This window comes from Lepidochelys kempii, chromosome 1 (genome assembly GCF_965140265.1).
Source record: "Lepidochelys kempii isolate rLepKem1 chromosome 1, rLepKem1.hap2, whole genome shotgun sequence".
In the NCBI taxonomy this organism is placed as follows: domain Eukaryota; kingdom Metazoa; phylum Chordata; order Testudines; family Cheloniidae; genus Lepidochelys; species Lepidochelys kempii.
The window spans coordinates 192504881-192527228 of NC_133256.1; the positions used below are offsets into that span (position 1 = coordinate 192504881).

Here is a 22348-nt window from a genome sequence, read left to right on the forward strand (position 1 = left end):
AGGTTAACCAGACCTGCTGGCCTCCGAGAAGGTAGCAGGGGACCTGCTGGCCTCCGAGAAGGTAGCAGGAAAAACAGATTAAACCAGACCTGCTGGCCTCCGAGAAGGTAGCAGGGGACCTGCTGGCCTCCGAGAAGGTAGCAGGAAAAACAGATTAAACCAGACCTGCTGGCCTCCGAGAAGGTAGCAGGAGACCTGCTGGCCTCCGAGAAGGTAGCAGGAGACCTGCTGGCCTCCGAGAAGGTAGCAGGAGACCTGCTGGCCTCCGAGAAGGTAGCAGGAGACCTGCTGGCCTCCGAGAAGGTAGCAGGAGACCTGCTGGCCTCCGAGAAGGTAGTAGGGAAAACAGATTAAACCAGACCTGCTGGCCTCCGAGAAGGTAGCAGGGGACCTGCTGGCCTCCGAGAAGGTAGCAGGAAAAACAGATTAAACCAGACCTGCTGGCCTCCGAGAAGGTAGCAGGGGACCTGCTGGCCTCCGAGAAGGTAGTAGGGAAAACAGATTAAACCAGACCTGCTGGCCTCCGAGAAGGTAGCAGGGGACCTGCTGGCCTCCGAGAAGGTAGCAGGGAAGAACAGGTTAACCGGACCTGCTGGCCTCCGAGAAGGTAGCAGGGAGAAACAGGTTAACCGGACCTGCTGGCCTCCGAGAAGGTAGCAGGGAGAAACAGGTTAACCAGACCTGCTGGCCTCCGAGAAGGTAGCAGGGAGAAATAGGTTAACTGGACCTGCTGGCCTCTGGGAAGGTAGCAGGGGACCTGCTGGCCTCCGGGAAGGTAGCAGGGGAAAAACGCATAGATTAAGCTATGATTTCAGAATCTAGGCTGTGTCACTTGCTAAGTAATACCAGCAGTGACAAAGAGATTGAAATATCCATGTTAAGATGTTTAAAAGAAAACAGGGTAAGCCAGTACTAGAGGGAGGAATGGAGTCAGAAGGAACTCCAATCTCACCTTTTGTTAAAGAAATTACACCTTTTAAACAAATCCTTCAAAAATTTGGGCACAGTCCTTGGACTAAACAAGGCCTAGCTGATGTCTGCACTATTTCGGACCTAGAGGATAGATTGGCTCAGTATATCCTCATATACAAACCTTCTAGTGCTGCCAAAAGAGATGCAGCAGCAATTTGGTTGTTGTGGGAGGCATGTAAGGATTCTTCCCTCCGCTTGTCTTCATGTAAAGAGGAAAAGGCACAAATGGAAAAGGGAGCAGACAATTGGAAGGTGCTGGCTACAAATATCCAAAGCCAGCTGAAAATAGTGAAAGAGGCACTCCAGGAATACAAAAAGAGTGAAAAAGTTAACTCTGCAGAGGCTGGAGGGACGCAGGTAAAGGGGGAGAAGGCCCTATGTAAAGGGGGAGAAGGCCCTATGTACGGCACCCCCAGGCATAATTACAAAGAGAAAAGAGAGTAAAAAAAAAAGAAAAAAAGTTAACTCTGCAGAGGCTGGAGGGAATTAAGCAGTTAAACTTTGTATTTCACCCAAACAACTTTTAACCGAAAATGTTAAAAAGGAAAAGTGTTAGAGCATTCTTGGTTTCTTTGCAGCCATTCTGAAAGAAAAATGGGCCCTTTTCCAAAGGAATGTCTGTAAATTAGCCAGGCAAAAATAAACTGATTAAAATCATTTGACTGGACAATTTAGTCAAATTTGCTAAAAGAACATAAGAGGGTTCTATTGGAACTTAACTGCCTCAAATGTATAAAGGGAATGTAAGATGTAAAAAACAGAGCAGTGTGGAAGGGATGTTAAGGAAAAGAAAATGTGTATGTATCTGTCTGTGTGTGTGTAAATATGTAAAGTTCTAAGGACCAGTTAGTTTTGTTTTTGTTTTAAATAATGCCACTAAAAATCCATTTGACTCTTTAATTCAAAGTTGCAAAACTGACAGACCTTTTTGCTAGACACAGGTAATTAGTGTTGTTTGGCTTTGGGATTTGGCATTTAACCCTTAAAAGGTAACTCAATGCTTTACAAAATTTAAAATGTTTTTAAGTTGTGGCTGCAGCAGGGCAGTCAAAATCAGGAGAATATAAAAAAAATTTTGGATTCTTTTTGTTTGTTTTTTGTTTGTTTGTTTTTGTAACAAAATAGCAGATGAGAGTTGTAGTAAAAAAAAAAAATTAAAAAAGACAGTGCCTCTCTGAAGCAACAGCAGGGGTGAGGTGCACAAAACAAAAAGGAGCAATGTTAGAAACACTGAGTCTTAAAATGGCTCTGAGTAATCAGACTGTCACTTTGATAAAGGTACATGAAAACTCTGTAAGCAAAAAAAGAAATAGTGACACCTTATGTAAAAATGGATCTGGATAATGTTATAGAAGTTAAACTATGGAAGGAATGTGCATTTGCCCCAGAACATGTGCAGGGTATATTGTAGAAGGGGCAAAAGAAATGCAAACATACCATGCTACTTAATTAAAATGCTATTAGGGCTCCAAAGGGAGCCACAATAGGTTGGGTTTTCTTTTTCAGATTGCGGTGTGTTTTGGAAGCAGAAGTTAAAAGTAATCAAAACTCTGGTGAAAGTTGATTGTGTCCCTTTTAAGATAGAGTCTCTGAGCTGCTGATGGCTTTAAATCCAAAAGCAGGAAGTTTCTGTGAAAATGCAAATTACCTAAATGATAAAGGAAGGAAAGAACTAGCAGCACAAAGGAGCTGCAGATAAAGGACATACCTGGTCAGCAAACAAATTGTCTAAATAAAAGGCATGGGATAACAAGATAATTTTAATACATTTAATGATAATAAGTATCCCTGTAACAACGTATAGTGTGTATGATTTTTGGAAAAATCCTTTAAGGTCGTATGGTAATGATGCTTCTCAGTTATTACCTGTAAATAAAACTTAAAGCTTAACACAGCAGGAAAAACATTATAAACTTGGTCTGCTGTATAAGAAGGAAAACTCAGGGATTTAATGACTAAACAGTGGGATAATTTCCCCATAACCCTTAAAAGATAAAAGCCTTTGAAACCTGGCCTGCCTATAGAACAAAAACAGGAAAATATGGGGGCAATTTTTCTGTTTTGCCTGCAATCAGCAAGGGTATTTGTAAAAGAAATATTTTAAGCAATAATCTGCCACCCCAAAAGGGGTAGAAACATGTTCTTTTTGTCTTTCAGAAAATCAGGAAAAGCTGCCAGCTGAAAAGCAACCCAATACCATGAATCTACTGTCACAATAGAAATTGTGTTCTGTGTTCTATGTTTTGTCTTGTGTTTTGTGTTGTTGCTCGCACTGTTGTGTGTTTAAAAAAAAAATACTGAAGACCTGCAGGAACTTAAAAATAAATTAAGCTTTCTGTCCCAGCTACAGGACAGCCTGATACAAAAACAAGTACATGCCAATGTAGACTTGGTCCAAATTGGTCTGGGTAACCTAAAAGGCCAATGGAATCCTTAGTAATGGCTTAATACTACCACATGGCTTATCCATAAGAAAAAAAAAATATTAGAAATAGGAAACTACACAGCCATAACTATGGGATGCACTGAAATGCAGATACTTGCACTAGCTACTTTGGAACACAAAATGTTCTGGGTCATATTGGGAAATATTAAGGGTTTGATGCATTTGTTAAAAAAGAAAGAGATCATTGGTTGACACTTATCAATATGAATGGATGCAATATGTTTCCAGCATTGTAAACCAGACTTGTTAATGGGAGAAATTGTTGTCAAAATTGCACACCAACAGTCCCTGGAGGCAAAGGTATTGAAGGTTAACCCACTCCCCATATTACACATGGGATCCTTTTGGCTACCCTGGACCTTGAGCCAGTGGGCTGGGGAGGGAGGGAAGCTATTGGACACTAGAGGTTGTACCGAATGGACTCCTCAAAAGTGGGTGTGCCTCACCTTGCCTGTTGCCCCAGAACCTTGTAGTAAAGATGCATCACTAGGATCATGTATGTGGCATGAATTGGAATCACAAACTCAAATTGCCTCACAGTACTTTCTCTTGAATAGGCTACATAGAAAGTGACACTGACGATTATAAATCTTAGTGTCAAAAGGGGGATTATGTTGGATCACATTAAAGAAGTTCTGTATTAAAATCACAAATGAGTTTGATTCCCCAGAGTTTAAATTCCAGGGTATTACTAATTAAGAGGTCTCTTGGTTTTTGGTACTTTCTCTCCCTCTATGTGTGAAACTTGCAAGCTGCTAATTGTGTTAGTACATTCCAAGACAGAGTCTGTTCTCAAAGCAATTCACAGAGAGAGAGACTCAAAGCAATACTCTAACAACAGAAACAGCACCCAGAGACTCCCCGCCCTTTTGTTGTATTAACCATTGTGATTAAAATAGAGATAGAGGATGTATGTGGATGGATGCTTGGTGTAGATGATAACTGAATGATCAGGGAGGTGCCAGCCTAAGAATCCAGTGTCCATCGGCTGAAGAAGGCGTCAAGTGGAAATAACCAGAGGACCCCCCCGGAGGGCAGACTGGAATCCACCCAACAGCCTCAAGAATGGGAGAACCAAAGAACAAGATAACATCTTGGAGCCGTCAGGAATGTGCTATCTGCTGATTGATTCAGCAACAGCATGATGAAGCAATTCCCATAGACTGCCATAGGAAGAAATTCCTATAAAAATAGACTCTAAAAAGTGAGAACTTTGGGGTCTGATTCTGCAAACCAACTTCCAGGAGCATCAGATGAGCATCTGACAAGGCCCTGCTCCCTCCTCATGTCCAGGCCACCTGGCCAGTGGCTTGGCATGAGCAACTCTAAGGCTGGTAACTATGATAACAACCTTGCAGAACCTGTGTGTGTGGGTGTGTATGTGTGTGTGTGTGTGTTTGTATGAATGAATGTGAGAATAAATATGAGATTGAATGGAATGTTATAGCTATAACTAACTGCTTACTATGATTCTTTCTGTATTCACAATAAATGTGGTATTTTGCCTTTTTCCCTTTAATAAGATCCTGCTGGTTTTTATTTTATTGGTACAACAACAGTAATTGGAATCTTGAATGAGTAGGGAACAGCCTGTCATATTTTACCCAATTACATCAGAAGATCAAAGGTTGTAGTTATAGGTTTTAAAATTGGTAGCAGAGAGAGTGTTAAGCAGCCTACAGACTAGGCTAAAATGAGCACTTATAATGTAAACCCAATAACTTCAAATTTTATGTCCCCCACTGTTCCCTTTCCCTCTTTTTGTGTGTCAATTCAGAGCCATGGTTCCCACAAGTAGAATCTATTTTCATCATACTCTTCCTGGTCTGCGCTATTTTGTTTTATTGGATTCAGTTAGGCGTTACTGGTAAGTATTAAATTTTGTTTCAGTTCTTTACAAATGCTAAATGTTAGTGCGAATATCATTTTCATAAATGAAGCATCAGGGTAAAATGGAGCAACAGAAAATGGAATCTAGTGTTTTAAAAAATCAGATGGAAAGTAGAAGCCAGTTTGTGTAGACCTTTTAGAAGAAGAAGGTTAAAGGGTGACTTGATTATAGTCTAGAAGTACCTCCTATGCGGAATAAATATTTAATAATGGGCTATTCAGTCTAGTGGGGAAAGGTATAACACAATCCAATGGTTGGAAGTTGAAGCTAGACAAATGGAGAGTTGAAATAAGGTGTACATTTTAAACAGTGAGAGTAATTAATCAAAGGAACAATTTACCAATGGTCATGATGGACTTTCCATCACTGCCAATTTTTAAATCAAGATTGAATGTTTTTCTGAAAGATCTGCTCTAGGAATTATGTTGGGGAAGTTCTAAGACCTGTTTTATACAAGAGGTCAGACTGTAGATGATCACAGTGGTCCCTTCTGGCCTTGGAATTTATGAATCTGTCAGATGTCCTAGGTCACACGGGAAGTCTGTGGCTGAACAGAGAATCGAATGCAGGTTTTCCATGTCCTTGGCTAGCATCCTAATCACCTGAACAAACAGTTCATAACGCACTGAAAAAAAAAAAAAAATGAAGACTAACCATATCTAATTGAAATGGCAAAAGGGTTTTATGGAACTGATCCAGCTTGCAGTGAAATCTATGGAAGTTGACTTGTGCCCTGTGGTAGGCAGGATGTAAATTAATTTGTAATTAGGAATTTATCTAGGATACTGATCTCAAGTTTTATTGCTGTCAGTACTGTAGAGACAACTGGAAAGATGTACAACGTCAAGATGCCATTCTTGAAGGGATCCTTTTTCTGACCATGGTCATAATTTAAAAGATGTGTATTCTTGTAAATGATGCTTCATTACTAAACAAATTATCTCTCTTACTTTCATTTTCCTTTAGTATCAAAGGGAACTACATTTCAGGAGAACATTGGCTTAATTATTGCAGGAATCATCATCTCAGTTGTTGCTGTTGTTGGTTTTATCCTTTTAGTTCTAGGTAAGTGTAATAATTATTTGTCGTCTAACATATCAGTGGCCGGAAGTGATAAGCATACGGAAGGTTGATTTCATTGAGAAATGCGTGTTGTCAGCACCTCTGAAAATCAGGCCAGAAGTTCACTCTTCTGTGTTTTAGTTGGTATAATGCTGAATTTCTGTGCACCATCAGTAAAAATGGTTAAAGGGAAGATGGGTAATTTGTGATGGGAAGGTAGGAGGAGTTGAAATTTCTTGATAGAATCAATGTTTCAAGGTTTCTGTAGGTTGATTGGTAAAGGAGCCATAACAATAGCTGTGAAAAGGTGGAACTCACTAGAGACATTCCCCTAGGAATTTCATATGGAGTCGGTGAACTGAAAGAGAGATCACTTGCTCAACAATGTTTTACCTATTTTCCTTTGCCAGTACAGCCAAAATTACTTGAAATAGAGGATCATAAATTAAAGTTGTATACCACAAAGGAGCCTCTTTACCTTCTATTTCAAAGTTTATGTTTAAATTTTCTCAGTAAAAAAACCAGTCTGCTTATCTTTCAAGTGTCTTATAGAACCATAGAAATTTAGGTCATCTAGTCTAGTCTGATGCGTTGAGGCAAGACCAAGTAAACCTAGACTGTTCCTGACAGGTGATAGTGATAGTGACAGGTGATATCCCTGACCTGTTCTTAAAAACCTCCAATGATGGGGATTCCAAAGCCTCCCTTGGAAGTCCTAATCCAGTTCTTAACTATCCTTATAGTTAGAAAGCTTTTCCTAATGTCCAATCCACATCTCCCTTGCTGCAGATTAAAGTGATTAGTTCTTGTCCTACCTTCAGTGGACATGGAGAACAATTGATCACTGTCCTCTTTATAATAGCCCTTAACATATTTGAAGGCTGGTATTGGGCCCCCCTTCAGTCATCTTTTCTCAAGACAGAAATTGCCCAGTTCTTTTAACCTCTTCTCATAGGTCAGGCTTTCTAAATCTTTTATAAATTTTGTTGCCCTCCTCTGGACTCTCTTCAGTTCGTCCATATCTTTGTTAAAGTGTGCCACCCCAGAACTGGATACAATACTTCAGCTAAGGCATCACCAGTGAAGAATAGAGCTGGGCAGTTGCCCCTCCCGTATTGTACATACAATACTCCTGTTAATACAGCCCAGAATGATATTATCCTTTTTGCAACTGCATCACATTGTTAGCTCATGTTTAATTTGTGATCCACAATAACCCCCCCAATTCCTTTTCAGCAGTACTACTGCCTAGCCAGTTATTGCCCATTTTTTAGTTCTTCCTAAATGTAGTACTTTGCACTTGTTTTTATTGAATTTCATCTTGTTGATTTCAGACCAATTCTCCAATTCATCAAGGTCATTTTGAATTCTGATACTGTCCTCCAAAGTACTAGCAACCCCTCCTAGCTTGGTATCCTCCACAAATTTTAAAAGCATACTCTCTACTCCACTACCCATGTCATTAATGAAAATATAAAATAGTACTGGACCCAGGACAGACCCCTGTGAGGACCCACTAGATATATACCCCCAGTTTCACAGTGAAACATTGATAATTACTCTTTGATTCAGGGTGGATTGATTTAAATCAAGACAATTTAATCACCAAATGGAAAGTCTCAATTTAAAGAATTGATTTTAATCAGTTTTTCCATTTGTACTTCAGTTATTCTCTAAAGAAAGGTGCATTCCCATTAGGTCATATAACCATTAAACATGTTGATTTACAACTAAATAGAGCATTTACACTAGATTTGGTTCTTCTTTTTGCTGCCTAGGGTATGCTATACCAATATACATTGATTTAAGCAGTTATATAGCTTACTATTTTCAGATTCTTTATTAATTGTACATTTTGAGTATGTTAGAAAATGGTGAATGATATATTGCTTATTTACTAGTTAAATTAACTTTTTGTTCATGATTTGTGACAAGCTGCATTAGGATGGTAACTGGAATTTAATTAAACAAAAAACAGCATATAAAATTACTTTTATTTAACAAAGCAACCTTAAATGTTTTGGATACATAAACATCTTTTATCAAAATATGTTTCACACTTACAACTAAATGAATTATTAAAGGAACAAAGAGATTAACTGTAATTGGTGAATTAAACTGATTATTTCAGGTCAGCCTGGAAAAATGTTCAAATATGCCCAAGTGAGTGAAGCTTAAGTTCCTACTTGGCTAAGTCTCATGAAAATGAGACAGTAGTTTCCTTATATGTCTACACTACGAAATTAGGTCGATTTTATAGAAGTCGATTTTATAGAAGTCGATTTTATACAGTCAATTGCGTATGTCCACACTAAGCACATTAAGTTGGCGGAGTGCATCCTCAGTACTGTGGCTAGCATTGACTTACAGAGCGGTGCACTGTGGGTAGCTATCCCACAGTTCCCGCAGTCTCCACTGCCCATTGGAATTCTGGGTTAAGCTCCCAATGCCTGATGGGACAAAATCTTTGTTGCGGGTGGTTTTGGGTGCATGTCGTCAGGCCCCCCTCCTTCCATGAAAGCAAGGGCAGACAATCATTTTGCGCCTTTTTTCCGGGGTCCCGGCCCCGCTCAGCCCACTGCCATCCTGGATGATCGGAACCCCAAGCAGGCAGGGGGCTGAGTGGGGCCGACGGACGGAGCCCCAGACCGGCAGCGGGCTGAGCTGCTCAGCCCGCTGCCGGTCTGGGGCTCCGTCCGCCAACTCCTGCCAGCTGGGGTCCCGGCTGCCGACTCCCACTCAGCCAGCTGCCATGCTTGCTATACCAAGGCAAGCATGGAGCTCACTCAGCTCACCATCGCCGTACGTCTCCTGGATGCTGCTGGCAAAAGCTGTACTGCATTGCTACACAACAGCAGCTCCTTGCCTTCGTGGCAGACGGTGCAGTAGGACTGATAGCCATTGTACATCTCCTGGGTGGTCCTGGCAGACCTCTGTGAGGTCAATCAGGGGTGCCTGGACAGACATGGCTATCCTCCTCTTAGAGCACCTAATGGGAGTGACTCCAGGTCATTCTCTTCTTTAAGTTTCGTCTCATGAAGATTCAGTCCAGCCTGGAATATCATGCGAGCTGGAGGCTTCTGCCTCAGGCTGCGCTCCCAGCCAGCAGCATGGCGCGGTCACACCTACCACAGCCTGCCCCAGACTCGTGAAGCCTGGACAGTAATAAGGAGCAGTTCAATTTGTGGAATGACAAATCCAGAATGAAGGATTGCACTCTGTGGGCCACATTAAGATTATTTCAGAGTCCTAGATATCATTTAGTCCCTATAAAAGGCTTCATGAAAATTTTCCCCCGCCCCCAACAAAAATGTTAATTTATCAGAGCAGCTGAAAGGGAAAGGAACCCGGGACTATAAATTAGAGCTTCCATATTATTTAACTCATAATTGATATAATTCAAAGTAAAATTTCACAGCACGGTCTGTTCTAAGGCTAAAAATGCAGGAGGGGAGTCAGAAAAAGGAACAGTGACCTGTTTCTGCCCAGTTTCAAACCGGGGACCTTTCATGTGTTAGGTGAACATGATAACCACTACACTACAGAAACCCAACTTGAATGTATCCCTCGCGTGGTCCCTGTTACACTTTATGTAACGTGTGGTTGTGTATTATTAATAGTTTGATGTGTCCCGGGGCTTCTGTTTTTTTTTTTGCCACAGACTTTGCCGAATGCACAGGAATGTTTTCTCTAGCTATAGAAGCTACCTAATGCAATGTCTATATCTATGGCCTTCCTGCTCACAAAGCAGTCATGCCCCCGCCCAAGGCTGACACAGCACAGAGTGCATGTGACACAGCGACCTGGCTTGCGCAGGATCGCAAGTGCATCTGAGTTCAAAGTGCTGTCCAGAGCGGTCACAATGGAGCACTCTGGGATAGCTCCCAGAGGCCAATACTGTCCAATTGCATCCACACTACCCCAAATTCGACCCGGCGATGTCGATTTTAGTGCTAATCCCCTTTTCAGGGAGGAGTACAGAAATCGATTTTAAGAGCCCTTTAAGTGGACAAAAATGGCTTCGTCATGTGGACGGGTGCAGGGTTAGTTGGATTGAACGCTGCTAAATTCGACCTAAACTTGTAGTGTAGACCAGGGCTAAGTTACTGCGACTGTCCTTCAAACTTTTAGAACACTCCCTCCTCATTTTTTAATTGAGAATATTGGTAAGAAAATGAGGTGGAGTAAGTGCTTGATCCATCTGTTTCTTTGCTGCATGAAATTTAACTTTGTTGCTGAGTATTTCTTTCTACCATGTCTCTTGACTTTCCAGATTTCAACAGCATTAGCAATACAGCAGCTATCTTTCTGCAGTTTGTCCAAGGCTACAGAACTAGCATATCTTCTACATTTTTCTTTGACTGTGATAGTTCCATCTATTTTGTCATGATTTTCTTCATAAATTGTCATCAGAATAGGCCAATTCTTGATAAATAGCTCAAAAAAGTCAACCAGTGAATTCTGTTGTACGTCTTGGGGCAGAATTAGTTTAGCTCTCTTTCTCTCTTCAGTGAAGCTGAAGCGGCGTGCTTGTTATGGAAGTATTTTGCAATTTTCAGCAACATTTTCCTTTATGCTGGAATTGTCCTTAAGTCTGTGGCTAGATAGAAGATGCATCAACTGAGCAATGCACCCATACATTATAAGTTTCATGTTCCTTTCATTATCTTCTTCTAGATTTCTTCTCATTTGTGCTACATTTGCAGCATTGTCTATGAAAAGCTATGCACTTGACACTTGAATTTTTGATCAGTTTGTTATAGCTTTTGCTGCTGCTACTTTTAAGTACTCGGCGGTACCAGTTGTTTCTATAAGGTAGACATCCCCATCTTTTGTTGCCGCACAAGCACATATTATTGGATCAGTGTACACATTGCTTTCTCTATCAAGACCCAGATTAAATAATTTCTTGTCAATGTTTTTGCACGCTGTTCAGTTTCCTTCTCATACACTGTATCCAGCAACCTTTCAGTAATGTCTGCTCTGCTGAGTGGAACCTCATCGTAATCATCGAACCATGTCATTGAAATGGTTATTCTTAACAAGACAAAAGGGAGAATTTGTTGCAAAAATGTACTGAGCAGTCTTTTCATCGATGAAGTCTTGATGGAACTAGCTGGTCCTGATTACAGACTCATCCATGATGTTTACTGGATGATGAAGAGAAGGCGTTTTTTTGGGGTTTTTTTAATATAGGTAATTTATAGTCTGATGTATGTTTAGTTGCAGCACTGCTGGTGCTACCAGCAGATGGCTGTGAAGTTGTAGACATTCAGATGATGGATGTTCTTTAACCCCTTGTATATAAGTTGGATCCTGAAATAAAATGGTAAAAAAAAAAAGCCACTCTCACTCCCTGTGATTCAGGGCCCTGCTTAAAAAATAGAAGATTGTAAATAAAAGATTTCTCCTACTGCTGCTGTTTGTACCACTGTTTAAATGAATACAATTTATTCTAAACGCAGTTGTATAGTAAAAATAAGTTATAAGGATTATCTATATCTATTTAAATGCTTATCTCAAAAATACCAAACAGCTTGAAAAAAAAATTAAATGTTAAAATTAATAAATGCCTGATAAAACTACTTTTAAACAGAAAATCGTCGCCTAGTATATTTGATTATTTTGAGCAATAAAAAAATATTTCAAAAGTGCAGCGGTAACCATAAAAATTTAATTGATAAATACTCCCACAACTAACATCAATTATATTTTAAACAAAAACATTTTGAAATTCATAAGTAATCCACCCAAAACACAAATTTATGACAGTAATTTAAGTTATCGTTCACTAGCATAGTAAGATATCATAGGCAGTCCATAGAATGGTGGAAAAATAAGTTTATTAACCATTTGATCCTGATGGTTCAGACATGTTTACATCATCATCTTCAAAGTCTTTGCTTTCTGAGGATTATTTTTCATAATGTTTCATTCTGGCAACCAGGCCTTACATCTTTTTGTTGTATTGTTTGCATTTGGCATGTGTTCATTTTTTTTTTAATCCAGAGGTACAGGAATTTCGTGAAAATATTCCCAAGTAGTGCATTTTTTACGACCTGCGTGCATGGCAGTTTTTGCTCCAGTTACCAGGTGTTGAAATCAGCAGTAGAGGCTGCACTCTGAAGAATGTTCTCTCTTCTTCCCACAGTGTCGTCCTTTCTGGTTGCACGCTCTGCTCTTTTTCCCTTGTTACAGAATTCCCCCAAAAAATAAAAGAACTAACAACAATCCAAGACTTCTGCTTGTGTAACCCATATGTGTTTGCACTGCAGTATTCAATTTGTTTAGAGAGAAAGGCAGTTGAGAAATTAATGGATTTCTGTTTTTGTATCGCTGTCTGTGCACATATGCAGGGAGACAGAGCAAGGCAATTTACTTGACGTGCCCAGTGCTATCCAGAAGCAAGGGCTGATCAGGGTAGAGCAGTGTTATTCCATCAGCTGCAGAGTAAGTTTCCTTGGAGGGTGCAGTCAAAATATTCATAATTTAAGAACTGAGCCAATCAGAACTCCCATTAAAGTCAATGATAGCCCTCCTATTGACTTTAGTTGTGTAAATTCTAGTGTGTCTTTCCCATTAATGTAAAAGCAACCTCCATATGTCTCATGAGAGGAGAATGCCAAATTTGAGTGCGACCATGTAGATCCTGGAGGAAAAAAATGCTTGTATAACTTCCACAGCTACAAAGTGCTGACTGAAGCCTGGGTTTTGCAAACACTGATGCATGTGAATAAAGTTATTCATTAAAGTCAAGGGTAATTGTCACATAAGACTACTTGTTAAAGTTAGATTAAACTTACACATTATGGAAGTTATTAAAGTTACACATTAAGAAACTATGGAGTATTGGATAAGAGTATTTCTAATTCTTTAAACATACTGTAGAGGCTTGCCTCTGTTTAAAATAATCTTTTTATTTTTAAACTGCAAAAAGAAAGAGAATCAATTTCATATGCAGATTAAAAGATTTAATTAAAGGGCTTTTTAATTCCTGTTCCACGCTCACCAAGAATTCCAATTGATGTCAGTGGGACTTCTGAATGAGGAGCAGCTGCAGGATTGAGTCCAAAAACATGTAAAAATCTGTTAAAATGCGTTGACGTGGTATAGATTGTATAGTGTTAATGTATTATTATTTACTGGATTTTTTTTTTAAGTAACAAATCTAGTAAACATAAAAGCAACACTTAGTTTGGAGTTATTGATTCTTGGTAATGATGCCATTTCAAATGTGTACTCTTTCTATTTTGATTTCCTAATGGGTAATTCTGAGCTCATAAGAGGTGCTTGCTTAAATTTCATATCTGGAGTTCAGTTTTGATAAACTGGGGCTCAAAAAGTAGTTTAATCTTTGTCCATATTTGCAATCAAATTCACAAGGTATCCTTCTGAAGACCTCTGTTCAACATGCAAATCTGTACAAAGCAATATCAAAACATATTAATATCAGTATCCAACACAATGGATCAGATCCTGAGCTGTTGTAAATTGATGAAGCTGAGGATCTGGCCCCATATGTGGTAATATATATGGAGCTGGCTTAGAAGAGATTCTCTCTCCTCCTCTTATGAGACTAACCCATAACTGGTCTGGTCCAGTACTTGACTGGGCCGGGCCACAAACTTTACCAGAATAGAAGAATGTCTTTAATCTAAGTGAAGTTCAATAGGATCTGAGTGTGGAGTACTCCGAAACCTTAGTGTATCTCACTACCAAGATAATCCACTATCATAGAAGGAAGAATCGGAAGAGAAGATAGTATTAAATATACAACATATAGGCAATGAAAACTTTCTTTAAGGAGGAATGAACAGGACTGAGAAAAGAACTGAACCAAACCTTATCACTGTAAACAACACAGTATATTAAACAAAACTCCTATACCTTGGGCTTGGAATATCCCATCCAGGAATGTTATTTTCTCCAGAACCTGGTATTTAAACAAGTTCGGGCAAAGACTCCCTTATGTACAGAACAAACATTTACAGTCCCAGCAGAAGTCCAGACCTCCAGGTTGAACATGGCCAGGTGAAAGAAAAGAGTACAAAATCTTCACCAGGGTTCAATGGGTTATATAATTACTGGGTGTTTATTTAAAATGTATTACTCCATTTGGATTTGCTCCAGGGCAGCCTTGTGATTTGTAGAGCTCCAAACTGCAGAAGGGGAGAATTAGGCCAAAAACTGATTTCTTCCTCCTGTTCTACTGCTTGAAGAGATCAAAGGTCAGGAAGTGAGTTGCAGAGCATGCTTGGGATTTCCAGACCCCTAAAAGTGTGAGGATCCCAAGAGGTTACTTGCTTTGCATGTGCTTAATGTCAGCCATGATTTTCTGTTTTACTAATTTGTACAACTGTTTACAGATGGGTTTGAGCCAAAGAATCAAGCTGGACTTGGCTTAATTGTACTCCCTGCTGTGATTTTAGTGCCACTTCAGTATTTTCTGCTTAAGATAGGTGAGGATTCATTTATTTACTGTCTCATTAAAAGCATCTCAGTCTAATATTAGAAACACAATTTTTTTTTTTACTCATAACCTACATGTTTGTCATTCATAAATAGGCACTATGACAGTGTGCTGCGGTCCTGGTCTTCCTAATGTTCTGTGAACAAGGGAATAACCTGAGATCACCTGGCTTAGGTGATCAAGAAAAGAACTGTGAATTGTCTGCTTGGGAGATGGAGTTGGGGGTAGAATGTCTTTGGGTAGCTCAGACTCCTCATCCAGGGTCATAGGATTGGATTGAATCACAACCTTCAGGGATTTTTTGTTTACTTTTCCACTTACGCTGTTTGCTTTTATTGTGTCCCTTGTCCTTTAAGGGAAAGGCCTAGCTGTTTGTCTCAGGATTTCTTTAGTCATCACACAAGCTGGCCAGGACTAGTATTCAGAAGATTCTGGTTCCTAGTCCAGTTTGGATCACAAACCTCACATGTTTTCTTTTGTTGTCCTTTCAAAAGCTACAGTAAAATATTTGGCTTTTTCCCTCCAGTTTTTAAGAATAATCTACCACCGTTTGCAATTCTTGTGGTAGTTCTGGAATCACTTGGTTATTTGATTGCTGTCATCGGCTTTGCCCTGTGCATCACAGGTAAGCAATATACCTTCTTTTAAAAGAAAATATACTTAATTTTAGCAATTTGGTTTAATAATGAGAATCTTTTGCACAAAATACTTTTTTGTATCTGTTCTTTTTACCTTTGTCTGTACCTAGTGGGACCAGTTTATTTGCACATTAACACTGGAATATTTTGTAAAGTAACTTTTCTGCTTCATGATTTAGCAATAGAATTGCTATAAATATATTCTAGAACTGCTGTGTTACTACTGTTGTATCTGGTGAAGGAAAAATAACCTTAAGGCATTATGTTACATATTATAGTTTCATTTGTATGACTATCCAGCATGGCTGCATCCTGCAAGCTGTTGCCTGAAAAAAGGATTGCTTTAATTTACTACTTATTTTGCAGTACTGCATACCCTAAAGAGTCACCTACAACCAGCATTGACCCTCATTAGTATGTTGTTTTGATTGTGTTCAACAATCTTAAAAAGAACACATGCACAGAGGCAGAATCCATTTCTGATGTTTAAATGAATAAATCAGTAGAGTGTATTGTCAAACCTTTGCTTTTGCTGTGTATGTTTTAACAGTATCGTTGAGGCAAATGAATCACAAGAGCTTCAGCAAGAATGCGAATTCATTAAATAGTAAACTTGGAAGAATGCCTGCAGTGTTTTGATACAGTACTGATTAAAATTTGATTTTTATTTTCTCGTGGGCCAGCAAAAAATGGAAGCTTTTTTTCTTCAAGAGTAAAACACAGAGCAAAGTAATCTCAGAAGAAAGAGAGGACAAATTTAGGGCTGGCCAAGCTTGGCAGTGTGTTTGCGAATAATGGTTAGAGCCCTGCAAATCCGCAGATACCTGCTTTTTATCAGCGGACCATTTTTGCAGCTCCCGGATCAGATGCAGATACAAATTTTGTATCCACGCAGGACTCTAATAATGGTGGAACACTGAACTGTGTTCATACAGAATACTTTCTCTTGTAGATGTCTTGAAGTGACTTATCCTAGAAAGCATAAATGTGAATTTGACTTGAGAGAATTATGCCTCTGTTCTACTAAATGCACCATGTTAAGAAACAGTTTCAAAAACTTATCTTGAAAATGGTGTCAAGTAGCTCTGCTGTTTTGGCCAGTGTGAACAGGGTGTAACTATTTTTAAATGGTGTTTGGGGGTTGGGAAGAAAAGTTATGGAGAGTTTTCAATAACTGATCTTCTTTAAAAAGGAAAAAAATACTGTCTTTGCACTGGCCTCAAAACTGTTTATAAATAATTTTTGAAAACAGGTTCTTAAAGCTATGTTAACTTGGATTTTTTTAATTGCCTAATTTTAAAAAAATCCTGCTTCTGATAGAGCATCCTTTAAATACTGTCTTGATTTTAAAAATATCACAAACAAAAAACTCCTTTGAGGAAAAATAAGGGTTTTCTGTTGCTCTGTTTTTCAAAGGGTCTTTTAGCAAAGGAAAAACGGACTATAGAGGTGAAAGAGTCAATCTGACTACACTATGATCCTGATCTTTCCAACACTTACACAAATACATGAAGTTAAGCATTTAAGTAAGTGTTTGCAGGATCATGGCCTAAATGCTGTCATGCAGCAATTAAATAACCTGATAACTTTTTTGCTAATCTTTTTCATTTATCGTAGTCTTAGGTGATGTTTTTATTATAGTAGGTGCAACATTTTCAAACAGAAGTGATATTTTCCCAAACTGTGTCCCTTTCACAGTACCCATTTACAGCATAAGACCGACTTTGTGTATATTTCCGAATGTTATGTTCAACATCTTTTAAAAATTCAACATTTAAATATTTCAGTAGAAATTAGAGGCCTTGAGTCTAAGCCTATGCCTGACTCTGAGCAGATTAGAGTAGCCCCTACTGAAGTTAAACTAAAGTTCTTTTCTTATTGGGGCCAGGGTGAGTGGGCATTTTGGTGGGGGACTGGGTTAGATTTTAACAGCCAACTTCTCTTCTCAGCTCTATTGATGTATATTTGGAGAATCTGGGGGATATTTTGGAGCCACTCCAGATTTAGACTTATGTAATGGAGAGCAGAATTTGGCCCAAAACATTTACTATGTACTTAAGTATGTCTCTCACCAAAATTATTTTTTATTAAATTTGCGCAATATTGTAAAGGAGTAGGGAGTAGAAGTTCTGCTCTAAAGGAGAAAAACACTGAATAATTACAAATGCTCTTAGAATGCAACAGATTAATATAATTTTATATGTTAAATGACATTTCAAAAATTGCAAGGATTTTTTTTCTGCATATTGTTAAAACAGATAAATTAGGCTATTGTCCCTTACTAGTTGAAAATGAATGCTCATGCTATGAACAGAAAAATTTCAATGAGAAATTACATCTTATAAAAAGAAAAGGAGTACTTGTGGCACCTTAGAGACTAACCAATTTATTTGAGCATAAGCTTTCGTGAGCTACAGCTCACTTCATCGGCTATGAAGTGAGCTGTAGCTCACGAAAGCTTATGCTCAAATAAATTGGTTAGTCTCTAAGGTGCCACAAGTACTCCTTTTCTTTTTGCGGATACAGATTAACATGGCTGCTACTCTGAAATACATTTTTTATATGTTCCTTTACCTGCTTAAAATAATATAAATGTTTAATTTGTTTTCAACAGCATGCCCTCCGAAAAATGGTGCTGTCGTGATTGCTGGGTTAGCCATTATGGCTCTTATGTCAGTTGTTGTCCTAATTTATATTATTGCTTTGGGTAAGTAGCACCTAGTATTTTTTATTACATTTTTTCTGGTGTTTTAATCTGAATATTCAGAAGAACTGTTCCCTGAATTCATTTTTTTTGGAGGTGAATATAATTGTATTTTAAAATAGCATGTGATCTGATATGTTATGTTGTTGTTTTTTTAAAAAAAATACAGGTCTCTTAACTCCAGACACCAGTTTCCTTTTCTTCACTGATCTATGACATATTCCCCTCCCTCATGTGAACTCTTGTCCCCAAAAACCCTTTTAAATGATGAGTGGGTAGAACATCTAGTAGATATTTTGTGAGGGGAACTCCTGGAGTGAACAGTGTGGCCCACTTACGCTTTTTCAAAGCCAAAGTTCCGGGAAGGTCTCTGGCTAGCAAGATAACTCTAGAATGGGTCTTATTAACATAGCCTGATTTGTGTTTCAGTCTCATTCCATGAACTGGTCTCCTCATCCAGTACTGGCATCAGAATAAAGTAATCAGAAAAGTATAAAATCTAATGATGTGCTTTTGGAATATACAATAAATTACGTGTAAAAAACAAACTACTTTAGGAAGTGGACCCAAGGGGGCGACCAAAAAGTGAGGAGGTAAAATGACCCAGGCAGGAGGGAAACTTAAATGCAGAAGGAGAATTGAGGTAGGTGTGAGGGATTAATTTGGGAGAAAATTTTTTATATTCCTATGTATCAGATGTTGTTATGGGACAAATTCTGCTTCTGGATATGTGCAGACTGGAAGTTGTGAGGCTGATCTGTAATATGTTCTTTATTTTGTTTGTGACTTGGTTATTGGGATAGATACTGTATGGCTATATGTGATTATTGAACTGTTTATTGTATTCAGATGGTGATTTAGTTTAATAGCAAGACTGTTAGGAAACTAGAGGGAAGGCAACACAGTTTGACTCTAGATACACCACTTCCCCATAAGCAAGGTGGAGGTTATTAAGTGACATTGCCTGAGCTGTGAACTAGGAAGATACTACTTCAAGGCTCCAGCCAAAGTTACAAATTTGCTCAGGCTAGAAGCCAGAATGGTTCAAAAGGACACTAAACTGTAAAAAGTTATTCTCTAGAGGGGGAGGCAGTTGCCAGGCAGTTGTTTGCTGAGAGAAGACTGACTGAGACAGACATTCTGCATGATGGTCTGAAGAAGCAAACATGCCTGGCCTATTAACATAGGGTGGTGGGGATTAGGGTAAAACAGAAATACATGTAGCCCCTTTGTTGTGTTAAAATTCTTTGACTCTTACAGTATACTGTGCTGCTAAGATTAAACAATGGTTTGATCTGGTCACCTGTATCAAAAACCATATTATCATGGTTCATACTACTCTGGACCTGGCCTAATAATAGGAGAATCGGAGAATTCCATCCCAGGAGGTGTAAAGGCATGGAGCTTGACACCTGAGGGGGTGAACTGAGAGAGACCAGACTAGGCAACAGAGTAACGCGAACACGACTTCCATTGATTTTGATGGGCACTGTGTGTACCTCAGGGCAGAGTTTTGTTTTGGTACAACATGCTAATGATCTAAACTATTTAGCTTCACTTTTGTGGTTTTTATATTATGAGATTATGCTGCTACAGTCTTATTAGATATGATTTTGGGAGATAGGAAGTAGATGTTATTACAGTGAAATCCCATTACAAGATCAGTATTCATGTGGTAGATTTTTATGCGGTGAGCTGGCCTAGCAAATGTGTCATTGTTGAAACAATAGCTCCCAACCCACCCAACACAAGAGTGCCATAGTAACAATAATAATGCTCTTGTGTAATGTTTTTCATTCATAGATCTGGAAGTGCTTTAGCTGAATTAATACATGGAGCACTTGTGCTTGGAACATTTATCCCCTCTACAGAAGAGTGATGCAGTCTCCTAGAATTTATAGATCGCACAAAGTAGTTTGGGATAAATAACCAAGGATGTGATTCCTTCTGACTGTTGTTGCTTTCCTCCAACTTTTATCTTTTTCTTCAGTTAAAAGTTGAATTCTTTTGTATAGCTAATAATGTGCTCATTTTTATGTTCTGTAATATTTTTAGGTTCCTGCAAGAAAGATCAACCTCCAAGGGTAAGCTTAAAAATAATAAATTTGGGGTGATTAGATGAGGAATGGTAATGAGATACTGAGCCTTTCACCGCTAGTTTGAATTCAGACCAGGTTGGTAGCAAGCAAAAGTCACTGCTATATGGTAGCTGTCCAGTAGTCTGTGTTAATTGAATTGGTGGCCTTAGTCTAGTTCCTGATTATGTACTTCCAGATCTCTGTAATTGGTCCCCTTGCTGGCTAATTTTTCTGACAGGCCAAGGATTTGAATGGACATGGAAACAGAGCTACCCTATCCAACTCGAGTTGGAAGGGCCATTGGGTGGTCAGGCTGTGTAAGGAAGCTTGCTGTTCTACTGACCATGCTGCATATTTTGTGTGGCCGAATGGATACCTTCAGTTGACAGTGCACCCTTTGTTGGCACTAATAGATGTGTAAACATTTAATAAACAAGATTTCAGTCTGTCTTTAATAAATTATTCCCCCACACACACCCCCAAATTTTTTTTCTTTGTCAGTCTCTTTCACACTGAAGGTCTAACACTTTTTTGGGTTCCCAGGTACACAAATGTTATACCCTTTATAATTTTCTTTACAATCCCCCTAATACTGAAGAGGCCATCTGAAAGCAGAGTGGCTGTTATCTTTAGGTCATGCAGAATAAGTGTATGTTTTTTAATCTTTCTAAGGAAGGTAATCCTGGTTTTGCAGCCTGCCCTTTTTTAAAAAAAATATACTAAGTGCAGTTGCTTCCTAAAATTGTGGTTACCCTGTTTTCCAAAGGGTAATCAAATGCAAACTGGCCCTTTTTACAACTGCAATCAGAATCCCTATAATTTTGGATGTCTAATTACTGGATGGACTTGTGGCTAGGTACCCCAGCATTTGGCCACTGGATGATTCCAAAGAGAGAGAGAGACAGATTGTTTTGTGGGTGCAGTAAAGTACACAGGAGTCTAAAGGCCCAATGAAATTCTGGTCTGAAAATCAGGTTTAGGGTTGCCTGCCTCCATCAAGAGAAATTCAGCACATATTGCTGTGTGTTAAAGGGGTTTATAAAAAGATGTACAGTTCCCTTTAAAATTAAAAGGTTTTTTTTAATTCTTTATAACCGAAGGGCTATGGTAACCTTGCACTCAGAGACCTGTGATTTATTTTTATTAGGGGCATATTTCTAAAATAACTCTTGACACTTTCTTGAGGCCCAGGGGAAAAGGGCGTGTATTTGAGACTGTCAACCTTAATCAATTTCCTTTTAAAATCTATCAAGTTTCTTGTTTGTCCATATTACTCTGCCTCTGCTTAGTTCCCTACCAGATAAAATGCATAAATATTTGGGATGTCTTCTGTAGAGCTATTAACTCGTGCTTTTTAATCTTGGTGCTGTTTGCTTTCTGCACCAGTGATCAGATTGCGGAGAGAAGCCATTGCTGCTTCACTTACAAGTAGTGTGTCTTGTGTATCTCTTTCCGCCTCTACACATTTCACTAGGAAAATTAGATTCCTGATGCGGTTGGAGATAACATGGAGAGTGCAGTTATTGATGGATTTGTTTTTCGTAGCCGTAGTTACTAATCTTCAGCTTCTTTCATTTTTGTAGAATCACTACTTACTGTATATGTCAATTAGAGTAATTTAACTGTGGGGAGCCAAAAATAGACATGAAGGATTTTTTAATATATACATATATATGTATATAAATATTTTTAAATATTTTACAGAAAGCTGTAGAAGAACCACTTAATGGTAGGTGGTAATCAAAATCTTATGTTTTTACTTAAGGGATTATACAAAGCCTTTTAGAGATGGGTCAAAATTTAGCTTAGCACTGAGTGCTGTTGCTTTGCGTAAGGTGTCTCAAATTATCCAGCTCCCTAAGCCACTAAAAGTTTGATGTATCACCGAGGTTTGATGCCTGCAACTATGGGCATAAGGGAGTATTGTGTACTGTCTACATCTGCTAGCCATTGATTGCTGACTGCTTTAGAACAAAAGTAGCTTCACAGTTGGAACAATATTCCTGTCTGCTTTTCAAAAATACACCTCTTACTGAGGAAAAGGGGCGCTCCTCTGTAAGGCTGTTGTTGAGCCAGTCTTCTTTATG

The 22348-nt window shown here is 38.8% G+C and overlaps 1 protein-coding gene across 5 annotated transcripts in view; it reads left to right on the forward strand.

Annotated features, from left to right (window-relative positions):
• CD47 (CD47 molecule) overlaps positions 1–22348 on the forward strand; it is a 42709-nt gene that overhangs the window by 14877 nt on the left and 5484 nt on the right. For 2 of the 5 annotated variants that reach the window (XM_073306423.1, XM_073306433.1), the window contains exons 3-9: positions 5196–5285; positions 6276–6374; positions 14738–14830; positions 15368–15466; positions 18094–18186; positions 20239–20267; positions 21966–21990. In XM_073306423.1, the coding sequence (XP_073162524.1) occupies positions 5196–5285; positions 6276–6374; positions 14738–14830; positions 15368–15466; positions 18094–18186; positions 20239–20267; positions 21966–21990 (528 nt within the window). The remainder of the gene's footprint in view (positions 1–5195; positions 5286–6275; positions 6375–14737; positions 14831–15367; positions 15467–18093; positions 18187–20238; positions 20268–21965; positions 21991–22348) is intronic. The other 3 variants (XM_073306458.1, XM_073306439.1, XM_073306448.1) reach the window with 3 other exon arrangements.